This window comes from Chelonoidis abingdonii, chromosome 11, assembly GCF_003597395.2.
Source record: "Chelonoidis abingdonii isolate Lonesome George chromosome 11, CheloAbing_2.0, whole genome shotgun sequence".
Lineage (NCBI taxonomy): Eukaryota > Metazoa > Chordata > Testudines > Testudinidae > Chelonoidis > Chelonoidis abingdonii.
The window spans coordinates 60,688,724-60,712,415 of record NC_133779.1 but is presented as its reverse complement, the minus strand read 5'-3'; the positions used below and the strand labels follow the sequence as shown (position 1 = coordinate 60,712,415).

Genomic DNA, 23,692 nt, shown 5'->3' with positions numbered 1-23,692 from the left:
GGGGGTGCCAAGGAGCATGGCTCGGGTCGGAGCCGGACTAGAACTGTTGGATCTCAGAGGCGCTGGGTAAAGGGGAGAGCATGCCAGCCCCATCGGAAGTACAGGACACGTATGATAAATAAGAATACCTGACTTTTATATCATGCTTTTTCATCAGTAGGTCTAAAGGGGGGATATCCTTGTTGCGGGGGGATATGCTTGCTCTATATAAATATATCAGGGGGATTAACGTTAGGGAGGGAGAGGAATTATTTAAGCTTAGTACTAATGTAGGCACAAGGACAAATGGGTACAAACTGACATTAGGAAGTTTAGACTTGAAATTAGAATGAAGGTTTCTAACCTTAGGGAGTGAAGTTCTGGAACAGCCTTCCAAGCTGCGAGAGTGAGTGGGGGGGCAAAAGAATATCTGGCTTTAGACTAAGCTTGATAAGTTATAACTGGAGGGAGATTATGAATGGGATAGGTTAATTTGGGCAATGTTTGGATTATCCAGCAGATGAAGTCTGCTCATGGTCTGTGAGGGGATTTTGGATAGGATGGGAACTGAGTTACTGCAGAGGAATTCTTTCCTGGGTGCTGGCTGGTGGAGTCTGCCCACGTGCTCAGGGTTTATCTGATTGCCATATTTGGGTCGGAAGGGAATTTCCTCCAGGGCGGATTGGCAGGGGCGCCTGGAGTTTTTCCGCCTTCCTCTGCAGCGGGGATGTCCTGCTGGTGGTGCCTGCAGTTTGGGTCTTCAAACCACACTTTTGGAGGATTCAAATAACTCAGTCATGGGTTAGGTGTTATAAAAGTGGATGGGTAGGGTTCTGTGGCCTGCTTTGTGCAGGAGGTCAGACTAGATGATCATATTGGTCCCTTCTGACCTACGAGTCTATGAGTCTAAAGCGCTTTTCAATATCCCCATTTTACAGGTGGGGAAACACAGAATTTTGAACCCCGATGTGGACCTCGGGCAAAAAGTTTGCCCACCCCTGCTCTAAAGTACTTACCATTAGCCCCCTTATACAGATAGAGAAACTGAGGCACGTGGCAGTGATTTTCACACCATTGGCAGAGGTGGGAATAGAATACAGGTCCACTGAGTCCCAGTCTACTGTTCTATCCGCTAGCTGCCAGGGGAGGGAAATGGAGTCATCGGTACCCTCCCCCCACAGATAGTAACTAGCACTGAGTAACCTTTTTTTTCTTTTTTTTACTCTTTGCAGATTAAATTCCTAGATGACTTTGTTCTGTGGGAGGAAAAAGACTTCTGTGTAATTTTTGTTTTTTCTCCATAGGAAGATGGAAGAACTAAAATATATCCCTGGTAACAAATTTTCAAAAGACAGAAATACCCTGCCTGGTCTGTCTGAGCAGGAAACTGATGAGATCAAGGCTGCCATCGAAGCAGGAGACCTCTCAGGAGCAGAGTGTGTGGTGCAGAGGTCTGACGAGTTGTTTAACAACACCGAGCTCAACATCGCGATCACAGGGGAGTCAGGAGCTGGGAAATCGTCCTTCCTCAATGCCCTCCGGGGCCTGGGAGATGAAGATGAAGGATCAGCTGAGACTGGGGTTGTAGAGACAACCAAAGAACCAGAGCGGTACCAGCATTTCAAGTACCCCAATGTGATCTTCTGGGACCTGCCAGGTATCGGGACCCCAGATTTTCAGCCACATACTTACCTGGAGCAGGTGACATTCAATCACTATGACTTCTTCATCATCATTGCTTCGGAGCGGTTCAGAGCCAACCACACCAAACTGGCCCAGGAGATCCGGAGGATGGGGAAGAAGTTTTACTTTGTGCGCTCCAAGGTGGACTTGGACCTGTACAACGAGAAAGACAAAAAGAGCTTCAGTGAGGAGACAACCCTGGAGAAAATCAGAAACGACTGCATCAAACACCTGTGCAGAGAAGGGATGAGCTCCCCGCAGGTTTTCCTTGTGTCAAGTAAGGAATTTCAGAAATACGATTCTCCCAAACTGCAGAAAACGTTGCTGAAGGAACTGGAAAGTCACAAGAAACACATTTTCCTCCTGGCCCTGCCCATCTTTCCAAACCAATTTTGGAAAAGAAGAAAAAGGTTTTGCAGAGGCAGATCTGGAAACAAGCCCTGAAGTCGTGTGCCTTCGCAGCTGTTCCTCTCCCGGCTCTCTCGGTGAAGTGCGACTTTGGCATCCTGGTGGATAACATGAGAGAGTATTGTGAGATCTTTGGGTTGGATGACATTTCCCTCATTATACTCGCTAGCCAGGTTCGGAAGTCTGTTGCTGAGCTGAAGAGTGTGATCAAGTCCCCATTGGCCAAAAATATTTCAGAAGAAACGGCTAAGGAGCAGCTGACTAAGGCTGCAGGAAAGGGTCTAATTTTAGCTAAACATTTTATCAGCATGGTACCGGTTGTTGGGACCGTATTTGCTGCAGAAAGGTCTTTCACAGTGACATACAGAATGCTAAACAACTTTTTGGATGATGTCGCTGAAGACGCCCAACGAGTCCTGATCAAGGCAGTGGAGAGAGAAAACAAATGAATAACAGCAACAAAAGACCAGTAAACTGATACACGCCTCTGGCAGATGGAAATTGGAGCCAACCAGAGGACAATGACAGATTCTTCTGTACTCTGATTTCATGCAACCAAAGAAAAAAAAATATTGAAAAAGATCTCCAGAGTTTGAGCTTTAAAATACAAAGATGTATTTCTAGTGCGGAGGAACAGGCAAAACTGAGGTACAGTTCCCTGGCCCCACAATTTTTTTAAGCCAGGCCCCAGCTGGGATAGTTGAGGGACAGCATCAGGGCAAATACCAGCTCAAAAGGTCCTAAGTTAAATTAATTAAAAACATCAAGCAAGATTTTTAAAATATATTTTGACTTTCTCTGTGTAAACTAGTGGAGATTCCTTGAGTCCAATGGAATGATTGACACCAGCTTAGGATGTGGCCTATTGCATGCGGTATAAACTGGTGCAGAATCTGACCGTGAGCATCCAGCAGAGCTGTGATTGCAATGTGTCGGGCTATGATGACCATTGGTTCATATGATGCCATGCACCAGCCTATCGCATATTATTTGCTCTATATTCCAGAGTCAGTAATTCATGCAGTTGCATCTCTTTGCTCTGTGTATTCGCTGCTTGTGGTTTTGTCATCACTGCGGATCTTAGTGCAATACTTTTGTCTTTTAATAAACTCCCAGTCAGTTGGATCAGACACTCTGTGCATCTGATTTTTGTGGCTCTTAGGAAAACACGGAGTGAGGGGCATCAGCTGGACCCTGGCTTTGACTCCACCTCCCCCTCAGCCCTGCAGATTTGCACTGGATAGTTATAAGGGTATCAAGACTATCCAGAGTCATAATTAACACTAACAGAAAACTGGAAAGTCTATTAAACCTCCTGCTTCTGTGTTTAAGCCAATCTGCAGCTATTAGAGACCAGGGTAAAGTTGTTACAAACTGGCCCTGCTGTCACCCACTGTGCAGCCAGGGGTCTGTGTGAATAGAGTCCCACATGCTTCTGAGCCAGCTGGGACTGGGAGAGTCCAGTCACTGCTGCTGGCTCGGGACTCTAGGGCGAACCACCAGACTCAGACCTCTTGTCTTGAGCTGCCCTAGACCATAGGTGCTGGAATTAGAGCGGCTGGGGGAGCTGCCACACACCCTGGCTTGAAATGGTTTCCATTATAAACAAGGTTTACAGTTTGAGTCAATGGATCTCAGTACCCTCCTACACAAATTGTTCCAGCACCTCTGCCCTAGACCCCGAAATCAGTGTCTCAGTCCTCCGGAGTGCTCCGGTCCTCCTGAGTCAAGGGCAGGATATCGGGAGAGGGTGAGGAAGAGAGTCCCAAGGATGGAGCCGGATGTCCAGAGAAGGGAGGGAGCCCAGCAGGGGCCAAGAGAGCCTGGAAAACACAGAGGAGGCAGATCTGTGGGAGGGGAGGAGGATGGGATGGAGAGGGCCAGAGCCAGGGACTTAGGGCCTGTGTCCATTAGGGGTCTATCCCGATTTCGCCCATGCTGTGCCGGAGACCATGGGGCTGTCCCCGGGGGACCTTACTAAGGAAATCTGGAAAAGGTGGGAAGAAATGGTGGTGACACAAAGAACTGAGGGGGAAGCTGCCCCGTCTCACACCCCCTGGCCCCCAAACCCTTTGAACTGTTGGAAGTGCAACGAGGGAGATACCAAAGTGAGCTATGGGGAGATAGAGGGAGTTGGTGTTTTCAGTGGGGCAGAGGGATTGAGGGACCATGGAGGCAGGACAGTGGAAGCTCCTGACAGGGGATATTAAGGGACCATGAGGGGGTGGCTGGGGCTCCTGAGGGGAAATATAGAGGGATCATGGGGGAGGGGTGACTGGGGATCCTGAGGGGGAATATTGAGGCACTAGAGGGGCTGGCAGATGTTCCTGGGGGGGGATACTGAGGGACCATGGAGGGGTGATGGGGCCCCTGAGGGGGAATATTGAGGCACGAGAGGGGCTGGCAGATGTTCCTGGGGGGGGATACTGAGGGACCATGGGGGGGTGACGGGGCCCCTGAGGGGGAATATTGAGGCACGAGAGGGGCTGGCAGATGTTCCTGGGGGGGGATACTGAGGGACCATGGGGGGGAAGGTGGGGCCCCCTGAGTGGGGATATTGAGTAACCATGGAGGGGTGACAGGGCCCCTGAGGGGGGATATTGAGGCACCATGAGGGGGGCTGGCAGAGGATCCCGAGGGGGGATATTGAGGGACCATGGGGGGAAGGTGGGGCCCCTGAGGGGGCATTTTGAAGGACCAGGACAGGCTCCTGAGGGGTATTGGGACCATATGTTGGGGTTCTCCTGGACGTGATCCTCTCTTTTGTTCTTCTATCTCCGTCCTCGCAGCTTTTTGAAATATGAGGAAATCTCCAGGTCTGGGATTCTTCCTTGCTGTGACAGGCCAGGCCCCAGCTCCCCACCCTGGGCAGGGGGAGAGGCCCAAAGGAAGGTGCTGACTGACGGGCGGGTGCTGCCTCCTGGGCTTGCATCCACCACCATAACAAGAAGTGACACTGCCCCCCAGCTCCAGAGTGAGGCCACAGGTACCTCCTCCAGCACCCCTCAGGTACCCCCCAGGTACCTCTTCCAGGACACCCCCAAAACCCTCCCAATACACACACACCCCTGCAGCACCCCCCAAGTGACCCCTCCCAGCATACAGTCTCCCCAGGACACTGGGTATGACAATTTAACCACTTTGCAGAATGTAACCCTACAGGTAATATGGATGCCAAGCTGGAAGAATCCTGATCTAAGCTGGCCGCAGCCTGGAGCCAGAAATACCCCTCAACGGGTGAATGCGTGGGAGTGGGTGCAACCAGCGCTTTTCAGCATGTCTTTCCAGTCCATAACATGGATGGTGCACCCCAGAGAATGGTAGGTGGACCGGGTACACCCCAACTGCAGCACATACATAAAAGGGTTGAAGCAACAACGTAATGGGTGGGTGAGGGCACATACATGGAATCGTCGCTTGGAAAGGGGTCTGTGGGCAGCAGGAAATGCAGGGTTGGGTGTGTGAAATCTGGGGGACCGTTAAGTAACCGATAAGCCAGAATGTAAAATTGCAGCAGCAAATCAATGAGCTACTGGCCCAGCAACAGTCTGAAATCACAATGGGATGGAAAAGGACAGCAAAAGTGAACTTGCGGCTAACTCAGTGGACAGGAAACCTCGTGACATGGGTGGGAGGTGACCTCAAAAGGCTGACTTGGGAGGGGGAGGTGCGCATGGGGATACAAAACGGTCAACTCTGGTGCTAGCACCTGTGTAATAGTTACTGTGATGCCTTGGAAAGGGATGGCTATGAAGGTGGGTCCCCATGAGCCCTATAGGAATAATGAGAAAGGGAAGAGCTCGCTGGGACCCACTGGGAGAGAGCTGGGGAGGATGGAATGGTGTAAAACAGACAATAATTCAGTTAAGTAATTGTTTGTCCAGAGAAAATATCTGAACGTGTCCGTCCGCAATGGCCATGGAGGGGCAGAATTAATGGCCTGTTGCAAATGGGGGCCATTAGCGGTGATATATACGGGTTCTAGGATGTTTACTGGGAATGTACACAACACTTGGGGCCACAATTGCACCAGCATCTGGCACAGTTACATACACCTATGCACTGCCATTGGGACTACAGTGCACAAATGGATCTGTGGAACTCATTGCTGCGCACAATCGAACCAGCACCTATTACCCAATCCCATCCCAAGTAGTCGAATGGCACGGACAGCACTGAATTTCATTGTGGATACTCAATGGACACAGAATATGGACCAGAGTACACAAAGATTACAGGAGGAACTCATCTCAACAGCCAATAGCTGGACACACTTACAATCAGGGCCGGTGCAACCATTTAGGCGAACTAGGCGGTTGCCTAGGGCGCCAAGATTTGGGGGCGCCAAAAAGCGGGGCCCCCCCATATTTTTTAAATGGTTGCAGCGGCCACTGTGTAGTCTGAGCTGCCGGAAGCAGCAGCTGCCTGCAGCCCGGCAGCTTAGGGCGCCCCCGGGGTCAGTGCGCAGCACCCCCCCCCGGGTTCAGGGAGCCGCGGCTCCGGTGGACCTGCCGCAGGCATGCCTGCGGCAGCTCCGCCAAAGCCGCGAGATCCACGCAGGGGCGGCGAAATGTCCCGGCGCCTAGGGCGTCAGAAATCCTAGTGCCGGCCCTGCTTACAATACACACGTCAGGATGGCGTTGACAGAATTTTAACGCTATTGAAGGAGGAGAAGCCGTGTTCTTGGTGGTGGCCGGGATGTGGGACCATCCTGCAGTGGTCAGGACTCTCGGGGTTGCTGTGGATTATCATGGCGGCTGGTATACTGTTACGTATACTTGTGTTACGTTACACATGGAACAGTCAACCCTCTAAAGAATGGCCACTAACTCTAACCTATACGTAATGTAGTAACCCCCCCCCCCCCCCCCCCCCGCAGTTCACTGGACAGCCCAGACCCAACCTCCTCAGCCCCACTACAAGGGGAAGTCTAGAGCATTAGTTGGAACAGGTGTGCACGCCCGCACCGGAGGAGGTGCAGGGCATTGTACTGCACACGGGGCAGTGGGACACATGGCGCATCGGCACATTTCACCTCGATGCCTGGCCCTATCAGGAAACGTGTCGCCGTACGTCCTGTGCTTTCCCAGGGATATCTGGGCAGGAGGATCCCAACAGAAAAGAAAGGAGGTGGAGTGTTAGAATATAGATATCCAGGCCTGCCTGTACAGGTCTATACTTAAGAACTTAGGTGTGTTTTTATCACTTAGCTAGTTACAGGGGTAGAAAACAAAGAATCAAAACCACAATCCGCCTGTGTCTGGGCCTTCTCTCACGGTGACAGTCTGAGGCCTGGTTCTTAGGCTAAGGCCTTTGGCTAAGCAGCTGGGGCAGCCATACGCTGGGAAGTGAACGGTCACATCCTCACATCCCAACCCCCGCCCCCCCCCACTGAAATAAGGGGGTTTGGGGCTGTGTCAAGGCTGATTCCCCACTCTAGCACTTTGAGCGCAGGAAGTGGGACCCACAAGGACTCTCAAAATTAACACTGGCCACTCTAGGCTCGTATTCAACTCCCAGGGTTACAGCTTTTCTCTGACCTTGGATTGCTTAATGCTGCCACCACCCAAGAGCAGAACCCCTTTGAAAGCCCAGGAAGGGACACTTGGGAATTCCTCCCTGAGGGGTACCCTGAAGCCCTTTCACCCCCACTCTGGGGAAGAGCTGAGAAAGAAAAAACCAAGGAAATCAGCTGTTGCCACCAGCTAATTAAACAACATGCACAAACCTCTTAGACCCAAAAATCCAATTCTGTTCCTTAAAAAGGTAAATGTTATTAATTAAAAGAAAAAAGAAAGAAAATACATCTGGGAACTCAGGCTATTGCTAGGTTTAAAAAAAACAAAACTATAAGGATTAAGCACCAAGAATACTTTTCTTCAGGTTCAGCTTAAAGGTTACAAGGAAAACAAGAGCACCTGGGGTTAGCACAGAGGAATCCTCAAGCCATTAAGAAATAAAAGGGATAAACCTAATTGCACCTTCCTAGACATTCCCTGATCTACTTACAAATCTGGGGTTACAAATGATCAGTTTCTAGGTATGATACTGATGATTTTTCATACCGGGCCCAAGCTTCCTACAGCAGAGCTCTGCCCTGTCCACCTCTCCCCAAAGAACAACAGACGGACAAAAGGGGGGAGTCTTTTTTCAATTTTAAAAAGTATGAGCCTTCCCATTGGCTCTTTTGGCCAGGTGCTCACTCCCTTCCTTTTACCTGTGCGTAGCAGTGAGACTTTTTAACCCTTTACAGGTAGAGTAATTAGAGAACAGCTACTAAGAGGGATTTTATAGCTACTGGCTGGCTGGGTGTCTACAAAAGGGAGCTACCTCCCCCCCTTCATTTATCACAGGCTGTTAGGAAGATGATCCTGTCCTGATAGTGCCCATCACCACCAGATAAAGAAACAGATCTTAACATGGTTGAAGAAAACTTAGGGCAAGTCTCCACTAGCAACGTTAAAGTTCTGCCCTGGCTTGTGTAGTCATGATGCCAGGATTGGGAGAGAGTTCTCCCAGAACTGTAAAAAACCCACCCCCTGTAGCTCCCAGCGCTGTCACGTTACAGCGCTGAAACTTGCTGCGCTCAGGGGGGTGTTTTTTCACACCCTTGAGCAAGAAAGTTGTAACGTGGCAGTGTAGACAAGGCCTTAGTTTGATAGCATCCTGTCTGGCAAGAAATCACTTCTCAGTGGTTGTGATTGTGAAACTCTTATTTCTGTCTGTTTTATCTTCATGGCCCCCACTTTTCTATTGTTAATCTGCCTGGTTCTCTAATTGTTTCTGTCTGCTGTAATTAACTTTGCTAGGTGTAAGTGAATTAGGGTAATGGGATATAATAGGTTAGAGAATTATGTTACAGGATGTTAGGATTGGTTAGTTAAATTTCAGTAAAATCATCGGTTAAGGTGTAGCTGAGAATATTACTCTATAAACGGGGGTCAAACAGGAAGTGGGGGGAAGGGAAATTGGAATCACGCTTGCTGGACCTCAACCCCAATGAACATCGCATTGTCTGCACTATGAACTGCTGGTGGTTTGCTGCCTGCTGTCTGCATGACAAGAACCAGAGAAGTGGGAGGGTGAAGGAAAAGCCCTCTAACCTACTGCTCTATAGTCACAGCTGGTTCTGGCCAGTGGGAGGACAATGGGCTGCGGGGAAAGGACCCCGGTGACCTGACCAGCCAGTTCCAGCCAGAAGGGAACAAAGGACAGATGAGAGGAGAGGCTGGAAGAAAAGGAAACCCAGGAGGCCTGTTTACCTGGGACAAAAGACAAAGGACAGAGACGGGACTTGGGGGACGGTGATATCGAATGCCCAGCTGGAAGGAGGGGTTTTCTGGGCTAGAAGGAGAGAGCAACCAGAGCCAGCTGGAGGCAGGACAGATCTAGATGTACTGTGCTGAGGGAGGCCAGGCCTGTGGCCCTGAGAGTTCCCTGTCCTGTTCAGATGCTCAATAAACCCTCCTGTGTTATGCTGGCTGAGAGCTGCTCCGGGTTAGAGAGTGGGGGGGCATTATTCCCTCTGGATGTGGAGGCCCCGGGGGTCCAGAGCAAGTGGACTCCCTGAGGGGCCCACGGCAGAACCAGGCATGCTAAGGCTCAAAGAGGTGTAGTTCCAGGAGGTGCTGGAGTCCAGGGCTTAACCTCCAAGAGTGGACCCCCGAGCAGGGCTGTCACACTGAAGGGGGGTCCCCCCAGGGACTGTACAGAGCCTAGAGAGCATGAGTCCTCTGCATCTGTGACACACAGGAATACAACTTTAATAAAAGAAACTAAAGAGCTTCTAGTTTGTTTCTGAACTGCTGTGCACAGCTGTACTGGGTTCTCAACCCAGCTTCCACGGCGCATCCTAAATTCCTGCATTCGTAATACAGTTCATTATGTGGGAGCATCTCTAAATTATAATCTTCAATAAATATATCTCTACAACCCTGACCCAGATCAGGGCCCCTTTGCACCAGAGGGAGACACAGTTTCTGCCTCCAATGAGCTTACAATTTAAGTAGACAAAGGATTATTCTCTCCATGTTATAGGCAGGGGAAACTAAGGCACAGAGATGACTAGATGTGATGAAGGTCACACAGGCATGCTGTGGTGGAGGCAGGTCTCCTGAGTCACACTCTAACACTCTGACTGCAAGAACATCCTCCCCGGGGCCACTAAACGGACTTTTTCTCTGCCACCTCCAGAGCCTGGGTGAGCACCCGCTGGGCATCCTCAGCAACGCCATCCAGAAAGTAATGCAGGGCATAGTCTGTGACTAGGAATGAGATCTTTGCAGCTACGAGGGTTCCGTACACTGGTAGGAGGCTTAAGTACTTTTTAACTTTTATCATGGTTTCACCCATCTCCTTGTCCCCTTGCTCCCAGGCAAGATCAGCACGCTCACGCGATTTGACGAAGCAGTAGAGATATCGACTGGAAGCGTACCTCACTGCACTACCTGAAACCTGGCCCAACAGCTCCAAAGCATCTTCTCTTGATATTTCCTTGGCCAATGGGGTCTTGATCACTTCCTTCAACTGAGACACGGGTTTCCTGACCTGTTTGGAGAGTCTATCGAGGGATTCTTCATCCAAACCGAAGACTTTGCAGTACTCGGTCATGGATTCCACGAGAATGTCAATGTCACATGAGACAGAGAGGTGGGGGATGGGAACAGCCGCAATAGCACACGACTTCAGGGCTCGTTTCCAGATCTGGTTCTTCAGGGCTTCTTTTTTCTTATCCAGGATTGGCCTTGAGATGTTGGGAAGCGCCAAGAGGAAAACATGTCTCTTGTGAGAGTCCAGTTCATTGGCCAGAGTTTCCTGCAGTTGAGGAGAATCGTACTGGTCGAATTCCCACCTGGAAATGAGGAAAACCTGTGGGGAATTTACCCCTTCTCTGCTCAGCTTCTCCACACAGTCGTCTCGGATTGTCTGCAAGGTGGTCTCCTGGTTGTAGTTTCTTTTTCTACTTTCGTTTCTCAAGTCCTCATCCACTTTGGAGCGCACAAAGTAGAACTTCTTCCCCATCTTCTGGATCTCCTGGGCCAGGTCTGCGTTACAGGATCTGAAGCGCTTCGAAGTGACAATGATGAAGAAGTCATAGCGGGCAAAGCTGACTTGCTGAAGGTAGGTGTCAGGCCGGAAAAGTGGAGTCCCGATCCCAGGCAGGTCCCACATCTTCACATTGGGGAGCGTGGGATGCAGATAAGCTACTGGCTCTGTTGTCATTTCTATGATGCCAACCTCTGCCGCTCCTTCATCATCGTCGGCTAAGCCCAGCATGGCGTTGATGAAGGACGATTTCCCAGATCCCGACTCCCCAGTGATGGCAATGTTGAGCTTGGTGTTTTTTGACAGCTCCAGGGCCTCCTGTGCTTTTTGAGCTGCTTCCGAAAGGTTCCCTGTTTCAATGGCAGCCTTTAGCTCTTCAACATCCTTCTCGGACATACCAGGGACTTTAACATCCAGATCTTGAAATAGGCTCCTTGATGCCTCTTCTGTAGCTGCCATCTCCCTGGGGGTGGAGGGAAGTGAAGAGAAATATGCTAGTCATGCTCATCTGTCACCCAATCAGCTGTAGCCTAGTTGTTAGGGCACTGAACAGGTACTGTCAACGTTACACATTATTCTTGTTATTTACTTTAAAGAAATTACCCCAACTGAGATTAGCGCCCTGTCAGTGCAGACGTGCCCCCCAGAATCAGAGCCCCCACTCTGCCAGGGGCTGCACAGAACCAGCCCAAGATTGGGGCCCCCATTCTGCCACATGCTGCACAAACCCCAACTGAGGTCAGGGCCCCCATGGTGGCAGGCGCCACATAGACCCTGATGAGATTGGAGCCCCTTTGCACAGACACGAAGGGACAGTCCCAGCCTAAAAGAGTTTCCAGTGTAAATAAACAAAGAGAAGGATTTTTATCCCAATTTTATAGTCATGGGAAACAGGCACAGTGGGTTTTTAAGTGATTTGCCCACGGTCATCTAAGGAGTCTGAGATAAAGCCAGGAGTTAAACCCAAACACCCTGTCGTCCTCATGTACATTTTGATACATTTGTACTGCACCTGACACAATGGGTCCTTGATCTATGACTGGGGTTTCTATGTGCTACTGTGATACAAATAATAATTTACTCCAAAGTGTGAGAGACTTTGGCACATGATCTCCAGCTCCCATGAGAGTCCCTGCTAGGGAAGTATTGAACATCTTAGACTTACACTATCTCTTCTTCATCCAATGCTTTGGTCAGGACTGTTTGGGCATCTTCAGCAATGTCATCTAGAAAGCGCTGCAGGACAGTGTAGGTGACCCAAAAAGACAACTCTGCCTCGATAGATGTACCAATCAATGGTAACCCACTGAGGATACGTTTTGTTCTTGTCATGCAATCAGCTTTAGCCTTGACCATCAGATTCAACGTAATATCCTTTGATATTTCTTCAGTTAGAGGGGATCTTACCACGGCTCTCAAGTCTGCGATGGGCTTCCCAGTCATCTTGGCAAGGTAAACCAGGGACTCGTCATCCAAGTCAAAAGCCTCGCGGTAACTTGCCATGCAGCCCATCAACTGGGGAATGTCACAAACAACAGAGAGACCTGAGATAGGAATGGCAGAGATGGTGCAGAACACCAGGGCTTGTTTCCAGACCTCTCCCTGCAGGGCTTTCTTCTTCCTTTCCAGGATGGGTCTGGAAATGCTGGGCAGGGAAAGAAGGAAAACATGTCTCTTGAACAAGTCGAGGTCATCTGCCAGAGCTTCCTGTAGTTGTGGAGAATCGTACTTGCCAAACTCCCATCTGGAGACAAGGAAAACCTGCGGGGAGTTCACCCCTTCTCCCCGCAACCTCGTCACACAATCATCTCTGATTTTCTGCAAAATCCTCCCCTCACTGAAGCTTTTCTTCCCTTTTTCATTTTGCAAGTCTACGTCCACCTTGGAGCGCACAAAAAAGAACTTCTTCTCCACCCTGTGGATCTCCTGGGCCAGGTCAGCATGGGTAGATTTGAACCGCTCCGAAGCGATGATAATGAAGAAATCATAGCAAGCAAAATTGACCTGCTGGAGGTAGCTGTCAGGTCGGAAACTCAGCGTCCCAATTCCCGGAAGTTCCCACATGGTAATGTTTGGATGTTTAGGATGAGGATAAGGAGTTGGCTCCATTGTTGTTTTCGCCACATCAACCTTGGCTGCATCTTTGTCATCATCATCCAGACCCAGCATGGCGTTGATGAAAGATGATTTCCCACATCCTGACTCTCCCGTGACGGCGATATTGAGCTTCGTGTTTTTTGATTGCTCCAGTTTGGAAACTACTTCTGAAAGGCTCCCCATTTGAATTGCAGCCTTTAGCTCTTTGAATTCCTCCTCTGACATACTAGGGAGTTTAATGTCCCGATCTTGAAATATACCAGATGAAGCTTCTCCAGTAGCATCCATCTCCCTGGGAGAAGAGAAGAGAAAGATTGTAGTCATTGTCACATTGTACCAGGCCATCTGTGGCCCAGTGGGTCACACTGAGATTTAGACGATGTTGGTTCTATTCCTCTTTCTACCCTTTGTCTATTTAGATTTTCAGGTCAAGAATTAACTCTTCCTGTACAGCACCTAGCGCGATGAGACCTTGATCTATGTTTGTGCCACTGTAATATACATAATTAATAAATATGGTTAGAAAATTTGAGGGGTCTGCAAAGAAATTCAATTTTCCATACACATACACAAAAAAAATCATGAGCCAAATATTTTGAGTAGGAAATACTGCTGTGATACCTCATGGGAGTTGTAGTTCAGGTGCCTCATACCCCCTTCACCACTATAGACCAGGTTCACTGGTCGGACTACATTTCCCATGATACACTTCACTTCCCCCTCTTGGAGGCAGAACATCACAGGAACTTCTCACCAGAGTGCATCCTAAAGGATGTAGTCCAGCTGGCGATCCCCACCCATAGAGGAGAATGGGGACTTGACAGGGATGAACTACAACTCCCATGAGGCATTGCAAAACAAAATATTTTGGTTTTCTGCAATTATGGATTTTTAACAAAAAAAACCTGACTCTTTTAACAGAAAATCAAAACAGAATGATGAAATATTTTCATCCACCCTAATAATTAATAATACACTACATCAGTAGAAATGTGAGAGAAGCTGTGAATGGGGATGGATCACTTGATGGTTGCCTGTTCTGTTCATTCCCTCTAGGGCACCTGGTATTGGCCACTGTTGGAAGACAGGCTATTGGGCTGGATGGACCTTTGTTCTGACCTTTAATGACTGTTCTATGTTCTTAGAGAGGAGTTTCAGCCTTCATCGCACCCATAAGCCCACAGAGCTGGTGAGATAACACAGGCTGGAGCATGCTGGGACCTTTGTCCTCATCTCAAACCTTGCTAGGGTCTTTTTGTTACCATTGGCCCAGATTCACTGCTGATGTAAAATTCCACCAAACTGGTATTTTACAGAATAAAATAATTATTAATAATGCTTATGATGTTTGAGAACCCCATTGGCTCCAATGGAGCTATGGCCCATTGGCCCCAGCTGAGATCTGACCCCATTGACTCCAATGAAGCTACGGCCCATTGACCCCAGCTGGGATCTGCCCCATTGACTCCAATGGAGCTACGGCCAATTGACCCCAGCTGGGATCTGACCCCATTTACTCCAATGGAGCCATGGCCCATTGACCCCAGCTGGGATCTGGCCCCATTGACTCCAATAGAGCCACGGCCCATTGACCCCAGCTGGGATCTGGCCCCACTGACTCCAATGGAGCTACGGCCCATTGACCCCAGCTGGGATCTGGCCCCATTTACTCCAATGGAGCTACGGACCACTGACCCCAGCTGGGATCTGGCCCCACTGACTCCAACGGAGCTATGGCCCATTGACCCCAGCTGGGATCTGGCCCCATTGACTCCAATGGAGCTACGGGCCATTGACCACAGCTGGGATCTGGCCCCATTTACTCCAACGGAGCTACTGCCAATTGACCCCAGCTGGGATCTGGCCCCATGGACGCCAATGGAGCTACAGCCCCTTGACCCAGGCTGGGGATCTGGCCCGTTGACTCAGGTGGAGATTCTGACCCATAGATTTTCCCCACCATTTGACTGGGGTCCTGTGACCTCCAGGTCAGTGTATTAACCACAAGACCAGTCCTCCTCTTGGCCTGTTTCGCTTTTGTACATTTTCTTACATGTCTGTATCGTGCCTAGCACAATGGTTTACTGATATACAACTGGCATCTCTACATGCTACCGTAATCATAATAACTATAACAGTAATAATCCCTTGCTCTTCTATGGCCGTTTTCATCCACAGGTCTCAAAGTGCTCTACAAAGGAGGTCAGTATTATTATCCTGCCTTTACAGATTGAGAAACTGAGACAGGGAGAAGGGAAGTGACTTTTCCAAGATCAACTAGCAGACCAGCAGCAGAGCTGGGGACAGACTCCACGTCTGCTGATTTCCAGTCCAGTGCTCCATCTGCAAGTAAAACAAGTGATTAATCATAATAACTTTCTCCAGAGGTGAGAGATTCTGGTTCCTGGTCTCCTGTTCCCTTGAGAGTATCTGCCTGGGGACTACTGAACTTCTGAAACTGCTGCACTCACTTTTTCTCTTCCGCTTCCAATGCCTTGATCAGGACCCTTTGGGCATCTTCAGCCACATTATCCAGAAAGCGCTGTAGGACGGTGCATGTGACCGAAAAAGCCATCTGTGCCTCCACCAAACCACCAATCAATGGTATCGCACTGAGGATATGCTTGGGTATCGTCATGCAGTCAGCTCTAGCCTTGGCCAGCAGATCCAAAGTAAAACAACTAGATATTTCTTTGCCTAACGGAGAGCTCATCACAGCTTTCAAGTCCACGACAGGCTTCCCAACCTGCTGGGCAAGGTTAACCAGGGAGTCGTCATCCAAGCCAAAGCTCTTGCAGTAACTTGCCATGCATCCCATCAATTGAGCAATGTCACAAGCAATGGAGAGACCCAGATCAAAAACAGCGGAGATGGTGCGGGCTTGTACCCTGACCTGTCCCTGCAGGGCTTTCCTCTTCCTTTCAAAGATGGGTCTGAAAATGCTGGGTAGGGCAAGAAGGAAAAAATGTCTCTTGTGAGCATCGAGTTCATCTGCCAGAGCTTCTTGCAGTCGGGGACCATCGTACTTGTCGAATTCCGAACTGGAGATGAGGAAAGCCTGTGGGGAGCTCACCCCTTGCCTCCGCAGGGACTCGATGCAATTACTTCGGATTCTCTGCAGGACACCCTCCTGGCTGAAGTTCTTTTTCCTTCTCTCGTTATACAAGTCCATGTCCATCTTGGAACGCACAAAGTAGAACTTTTTCCCCATCCTCTGGATCTCCTGGACCAGGTCAGCGTGCGTGGATCTGAACCTGTGTGAAACAAGGATGATGAAGAAATCATAGTGAGCAAAATTGACCTGACGGAGGTAGGGGGTCAAGCCAGAATCTTGAAATCCCGATTGCCGGTAGGTCCCACATCCTCACATTGGGGAGTTTAGGATGAGAATATGCAATTGGCTCACTTGTCATTTCAGTAATGCCAACCATAGCTGCACTTTCATCATCATCTTCCAAACCCCGGATGGCATTGATGAAGGATGATTTCCCAGCACCTGCCTCCCCCATGATGGCAATGTCGAGCCTGGCATTTTTCAATAGCTCCAGGGATTCCTGAACTTTGGAAGCTGCTGCTGAAAGATTTCCTCTCTCGATGGTGTCCTGTAGCTCTTCAAGATCCTCCTTGGACATAGCGGGGAGCTTAAAATCCAACTCCTGTGATCTACCAGCCATAGCACCTTTTGGTAACTCCATCTTTCTCCAAGGAAAATTATGTCAGCCAATATTAACAGAAAGGGGAAATGGGAGCAATAGATGACAGAAATAAGAGTTGTGAAGGTTCTTCAAATGTTCTGCCTCTTTGTAAGGCTGGTAAGACACCAGCAGATAGCAAACCAGAGCTTACAGATAACATGTATCAAGAGTTACCTTTACTCATCAGCACTTCAGATGAACAGGAGAGAGCAGAGGTAGAAAAAGAGACGACTCAGCTTTGTGGTGGAGATCTCTGCTTGTGAAGAAATAGAGGTTTTGCATTAGAGGTGGAAGAAAATTTTTCAGCCAGTTTTCGTTGCCAGTATTTTCTCCACTGAAACAGAAATAACTGTTTTCAAATATTTTTCAAGCTTTTGTCAAAACTAACAAACAAAAAAACACTGAAAAAAGTCAGATTTTGACAAAAACCTTGAACATTTTTATGCAAAATTTTGACCAAAACCAACACAAAACCCACCCACACACAGTTTCATGAAGGGAAAAAACCTTACATTCCCCAAACAGTTCTTGCTTTTCTTATTGTAGATTCATAGACCTGAAAGCCAGAAGGAAGCATTGGAGCATCTGCCTGACCACCTGTATAACAGCGGCCAGATACATTCACCAAATTCCTTCTGTATTGAGCCCAGAGTTGAGCTAGAGTGTATCTTTTAGGAAGACGCTCTATTTTGATTTAAAGACTTCCTGTCCTTTCCTCTCCCTGATATAGTAATGTCAGTTTTCCCACAGGAAATTTGGAAATGAAAATATTTGTGTTGACTTAAAATTCCGGTTAGTACTCAAATAAATGGTGATTCAAAACAAAAATGATCAGTGTGAATTGGTTCTAAACTTCCAACATTTTCCAACCAAAAAATTTTGAATACTTTGCATTCAAAATTTCTCATGGGGAAAGAAATTAGTTTTCTAAGCAGTTCTACTAATTAGATACATTTATATCCTTGCAAATAAGCATATTCATTAGTGACTAGCCTAGTTTACAGAGATACACGGATTCTTAATTCCAATGTAATAAGTATTTATTCATCTATAAAACCATTTCTACATGAGACTTGATGACAGAACAAAGAAAACAGAGAAGTGATGTTTGCAAGCGCTAGCTATGAGACAGAGATGTGTACCAGGCTAGCATCTTTTATCTGAACATCCCACCCTGTTAGCAAATATTGATCCTACTGGGAAAGGAATATGAGGATTTTGCTGAGTCACTAGACGGGAGACTCATCTGGGTTTAAGGGAGTTTGGAGTGGGTCTCTGAGGAGAAATGACCTATAGTGTGAGCAGAGCAAAGCTGAAGGAGGAACCCTGGGAGCAGCCACTCATAAGGAGGAGATCCAAGCTGATCTTTAGGTTGTTTTACTGCTGTTCCCTTGGTCAATAAAGCTGATCCCAGCAACACAAGTAGGTTTGGGCTTTGCATGTTGTGTCAACTGTTGTTTATGCAGCACAAGCCTCTTTGCGATTGTTTTATATATTGCAGTCCCAGGAACATGCAGTGGAGATGGGTGACATTTTCAGTTGAATAGTACATTTGCTGAAAAACACTGTTCCAGAGTGACCAAAACTAATTCCAACATTCAGGACATTTCATGGAGGTTAAGTCCATAAATGGCTATTAGCCAGGATGGGTAAGGAATGGTGTCCCTAGCCTCTGTTTGTCAGAGGGTGGAGATGGACGCAGGAGAGAGATCACTTGATCATTGCCTGTTAGGTTCACTCCCTCTGGGGCACCTGGCATTGGCCACTGTCGGTAGTCAGGATACTGGGCTGGATGGACCTTTGGTCTGACCCAGTACGGCCGTTCTTATGTTCTTATGACAAATAATGTTGGCTGAATAAAACTGGAAAAAAAAATTCAGTTTTGACATTTGCTGAACGAAATGCTTTGACATTTTGGTTTCAAATGGTGCTTCATTTTAAAATGTAGCTAGATTCACTTAACTGAAAAAAATGGTGGAGCAGAGAGGTAAAAAAAAACCACCCAGACACAAAACCAAACAAAAAAAAAAATCAACTAGGGACAAACAAAATGTTTTGTTCAACCCAAAATGATTTTTTTTATTTTAAATATTTTTTATTTTGTCAAGAAGAAAATGTCAGTTTTCATTCTAAATGAATTGGTTTTTTTTAAAAAAGATTGTTTTGATTCAGCCACTGAACCAAAAAAATCAGCTCTTCACTCAATCTAGTATGCAGCCATTTGAACATAAGGCAGCCATGCCAGAGGAGAGGCTAATAATCAGTGCAATGCAAATCAGATGAGAACCATAAAAATCAATAATCAAACAACAGCTTGGAATGCAGCAGCATGTTTATATCTGCTGCTTAGCAATCCATATACATAGTTCTAGAGTAGACAGAGTGTCTCACAAACACACATAAGATAATCCTCACGACAGCCCTGTGAGCTCAGATAGTTTTAACTTTAATGTTTCTTGGCCTAGGGAATGACGTGTCAGACTCGGCTCGATGGCATTTCTGTTTCTCGATCTTGACACTTTCCTATCTTACTCCAGTGCTTTCTTGCGAACTCTTTGTGCATCCTCAGCCACTTTCTCCAGGAAGTTTGACAGAATGGAGTAGGACGTGGCAAAGGACAAGCCAGCGGCACTCAGGGTGCTAATTACTGGGACGAAGTCAAAGCATCGTTCAACTGAGCGAGTGAGGCCGCACCCAACCTGGACAATCTTCTTCATTAATACATCTCGGGTGAGAACTTCCCCTTGCGGTGAGACGATAACAGCCTTGAGCTCTGCAACAGGCTTCCCAGCCCACCTGGCCAGCTTAGCTAAGGAGTCAGTCGTCAAGGCTGAATTGTTTGTAGAAGGCGATCATGGATACCCACAGGAGACCAACATCACAGGCGAGAGAGACACTTCCCATGGGAAGGACATTGATAAAAGCCGACACCAGGGATATTTTCCATAAGTGCCCACGCAGAGCAGATTTCTTCTTCTCTATGATTTCCAGAGAGAAGTTGGGGAGGCTGAGCAGGAACACAAGTCTCTGTAGATGGGGGAGGTCCTTCTCCAGAGTCTCCTCCAGCAAGGGAAAATCATACAGGCCTAAGTCCCAGTTGGAGAGAAGAAAGACCTGGGGGTTGATGGCTCCTTGGTCTCTCAGGCATTTCCTGGCATTTTCCCTGATCCTCTGGAGAACATTCTCTTCGATGTAGGCTTGAGGATGAGCCCTTCTTGCGTTGGCCAAGTCTTCATCCACTTTGCAGCGCACAAAATAGAACTTTTTCTCCATCCTCTGGATCTCCTGAGCCAGGTCGGCGTGGCTGGATCGGAACCGCTCCGAAGCAACGATGACAAAAAAGTCATAGCGGCTGAAATTCACCTTTTGGAGGTATCTCTCTGATCGAAAATCCATTGCCCCGATCCCTGGCAGGTCCCATAGGATCACATTCGGGTAGCTTGGGTGGGGATAAGCCGTCGGCTCTGTTGTTGTTTCTATGACCCCAGTCTGAGCCGCACCTTGATCTTCAGAACCCAAACCGCGGAGGGCATTGATGAAGGAGGATTTTCCAGAGCCCGTCTCCCCCGTGACAGCAATGTTGAGTTTGGTGTTTTCCAGAGACTCCAGATCTTCCTGAACTTTGGAGGCTGCCTCTACCTGGCCTCCATCCTTGAAAAGCTCCATGAATTTCTCATATACCTGTAGCGCTGCATTGAAAAACCCCTTGGGGTCTGATTCAATGTCAATGCCCTTCATCAGAGCTGAGAGAGCCTCCATCTGCCGCAGAGAAGGAAATGGATATCACCATTACTCTGGGTTGGTTTATAAACGGGTGACTTAAAACCGTCAGTTCAAGTAGGAACTCAAGGCTGGATTAAGGCCTAGGTATTATAAATGTAAATTCTTTCATCTGTCAGCTGATTGCCAAAGAAGCTCAGCTTTCAGTTACTAAAAGAGAGAGCACAATTCCCTAACCCTAGTGACTGGTGAGAAAAACTCAAAAATGTGATTACATTTAGGTACATTTGAGCTAATGCAGGGCTGCTGCCTGAATCTGCAGAGAGCCTGAACCCATCACTTTGAGGGGATAGCTGTTCTGTGCACCTGAATGGGGTGTTAACTCTCTCCTCACCCCACCCCAGCAGGGGACTCTGTATGGAGCAGAAGGGGAGAAGCAAAGCAGGCTGACCTCTGCCATCACCACCCCAGCAGAAACACCTGAGCTGATGGGTGTAAGTTCTAATGGATCCCACTTCTGCCTCTGTGCCTGGAGGAAAAGTGAATGGGGATCCCATGCCACTGCAAATCCAAGTGTGTGCGTGCGTGTTTGTGGGGGGGGGGGGAGGTTGGAAGGACTACTGTCCCTACAAGGCTGGTGCAAAGATATTTTGTGCCCTAGGCGAAACTTCCACCTTGTGCCCCCCTCGTGCCCCTGCTCTGAGGCGCCCCCCCGGCAGCAGCTCCCCCCCTCCACCCTGAGGCACCACCCCTGCCCCAGCTCACCCCTGCTCCGCACGTGCACCCCGACCATGCCATCACTGCTTCACTTATCCCAACCTCCCAGGCTCGTGGTGCCTAAGATGATTGGCGCTGCAAGTCTGGGAGGTGGGAGAAGTGAAGCAGCCACAGCGTGCTCGGGGAGGAGGAGGTGGGGCAGGGGTGAGCTGGGGCACGGAGTTCCCCTACGTGCCGCCCCCGCACCCCTTACTTGCTGCAGGCGGCCCTCCCCGCGCTCCCCTGCACCAGCTCCCTCCGCCTAAATGCTGGCGGAGAGCTGGGCAGCCGAAGATCCGGCCACCACGGTCGCTGCCAAAGAAAATGCCGCCCCCCAAATCCCAGTGCCCTAGGCGACCGCCTAGGTCACCTAAATGGTTGCACCGGCCCTGTGTCCCTAATTATCATAACTGATCAGTTCTGCATTGCAGTATCCTGAGTCCCAATCAGAACTGGGGCCCTGTCACACGGGCCATAGCCCACCCTGGTGAGCTCATGGGCTAGTCAAACCTCTCTGCTCCTTCCCCTGCCCTGTGTGGTTCAAGCTTCTCCTGGGAGCAGGGCACCCACCTGCCCTTTGGTAATCTCCCCCCGGCTAAGGAGTAGGGCCCTGGGAAAGTGCCCAGTGAAACCCAGCCCAGGGCCAGCCCCCACCAGGCCTCAAGAGCTCTGTGAGCTGGCAAACGTACCCAGCTGTTAATGCAACCACATCCAGTGATTGGCAGAAGGTCTGGAAGCTGAGAGGGGGCAATTTAACCCCCTACCTGGGGTTAAACTCTTACCGGCCACTCCAGCGAGCAGGATGTTCCCCGCGAAGCACAAGACTCACCCTGATGCAGGGCTCTGGCCGCTTCCCTCTGCAGTCAAACGGAAAGCAAATGCTGCAGAGAAAAGCAGCCCTGGGAAAATTCAAGTCACACCCTTTCCTGGAAATCAGCTGCAGCCAGCTCTGAGTTCCTGCATATACCAGAGAGCGGGACTGGACAGACAGACAGACAGACACGGGGTTGGAGGGTGGAACCCCAAAATGTCAGAATTGCCTTAACAAAGAAAGCAAATACTGCGTTTGGAACAGAGGATCAATTAATTCACTTTCAGTCAAGTAGTCAAATTTAGTTGTTACGCAAAACTGCTCATTAAAGCACTACTCAGGGGCTGTCATTTGACTGGTTTTATTCTATTCCCCACCATACCACGCACGCACCCACATCCACATCCAAACGTTGTCCAGGCCCCTGAAATAGCAAAACAGGGGAGGTAATGGGTAGAGAAATGGAGGAAAAGAGAGAGAGATGGGTGTGTATGGAGGATAGATAGATAGATGGGATGGGTGGGAATAGATAGATAGAGGGGGTGTTTGGGGATAGATAGATAGATTAGATAGGGAGGTGTATGGGGGTAGATAGAATGAGTGCATGAGTATGCACAGATGCAATGCTCTGTCTTACAGAGTCTCACGTGTGTCCAAAACACTCCCAGATTTTCCCCACTTGTTAGGGGCTATGACCCAGCTGGTTCCTGGCAGCTCAGGCACGGGCAGTCCTGGGAGGGGCGTCCAAGGCTGGGCTTTCCCCAAATGGTCTGGATGTTGGATGCCTCCATCTTTGAGAATTTAACCCATGGTTCACTGGGCTAGTTTGTGGCAGAGCTGAGAAGCGGCAGCTCCCACGGACTTCAGTGGGCTCCGCACACCCATAAACCTGCAGCCGGGCACAGGCATGCAAACGTCTGCGACATTTCAGGCTGAGGGGCTCAGTGGGGAGCGCTATCCCCTGGGCAGTCAGAGCTGGCCCCGAAGCCCCAGCGTGGCACTGTGCTGCAGGGAGTGGGGTGGCTCCATCGCTGTCCAGGGCCCGCCCAGGCATGTGTCCTGCCCGTTAGCAGATCCCCAGGGGCTCCGTGACCTGCTGCTCCCGGCCCGGACCCAGCGCTGACCCCAGGTCTCTCTGGCACCTGATGCCTGTGGCTCGGGGCTGGGTCCAGCCAGAGAAAGTCCCCCCGGGCTGGGCACACAGTCAGTCCCTGGTGCAAGCCCAGCTGGGGAAGGACCCGCTGCTCAGCCCCGGGCTCCCAGCTCCCCTTGGAGGCTACAGAGTCCCACCCCGGTGTCTCTGTTTGTTGTTTTTCCTGCTTCCTTCCTTCCTGCCAGTAGTCCCCCCTCCAGGCCCCCTGCTGCTCCTGCCAGGTCCTTTGGCACCGACCTGAGCTGGGGCTCCTGGCGGACGCTACCGCAACAGCAGCAGTAGACGGGGGCCCCTGAGCCCTTTTAAATCAGCCAGGCCCCTGGGTAATTGTCCCCTTTGCCCCTC

The 23,692-nt window shown here is 49.3% G+C and overlaps 2 protein-coding genes across 2 annotated transcripts in view; one reads left to right on the top strand and one right to left on the bottom strand.

The window, feature by feature from the left end:
• The window catches only part of LOC116838262 (interferon-inducible GTPase 5-like), a 59,053-nt gene extending 55,860 nt beyond the window's left edge, over positions 1–3,193 (top strand). Inside the window, 2 exon segments of the mRNA XM_075071204.1 lie at positions 1,284–2,035; positions 2,038–3,193. Coding sequence (XP_074927305.1) covers positions 1,288–2,035; positions 2,038–2,519 — 1,230 coding nt within the window. The 5' untranslated portion in view covers positions 1,284–1,287 and the 3' untranslated portion in view covers positions 2,520–3,193.
• A 6,615-nt stretch (positions 3,194–9,808) lies between these two features.
• LOC116838199 (uncharacterized) lies at positions 9,809–22,676 on the bottom strand. Its single transcript, XM_032803237.2, is given in 6 exon segments — positions 9,809–11,578; positions 12,281–13,504; positions 15,684–16,546; positions 16,548–16,911; positions 20,589–20,666; positions 22,166–22,676. Coding segments are annotated over 5 exon segments (3,810 nt in total). The 5' UTR covers positions 20,603–20,666; positions 22,166–22,676; the 3' UTR covers positions 9,809–10,233.
• Positions 22,677–23,692: the final 1,016 nt, after the last annotated feature.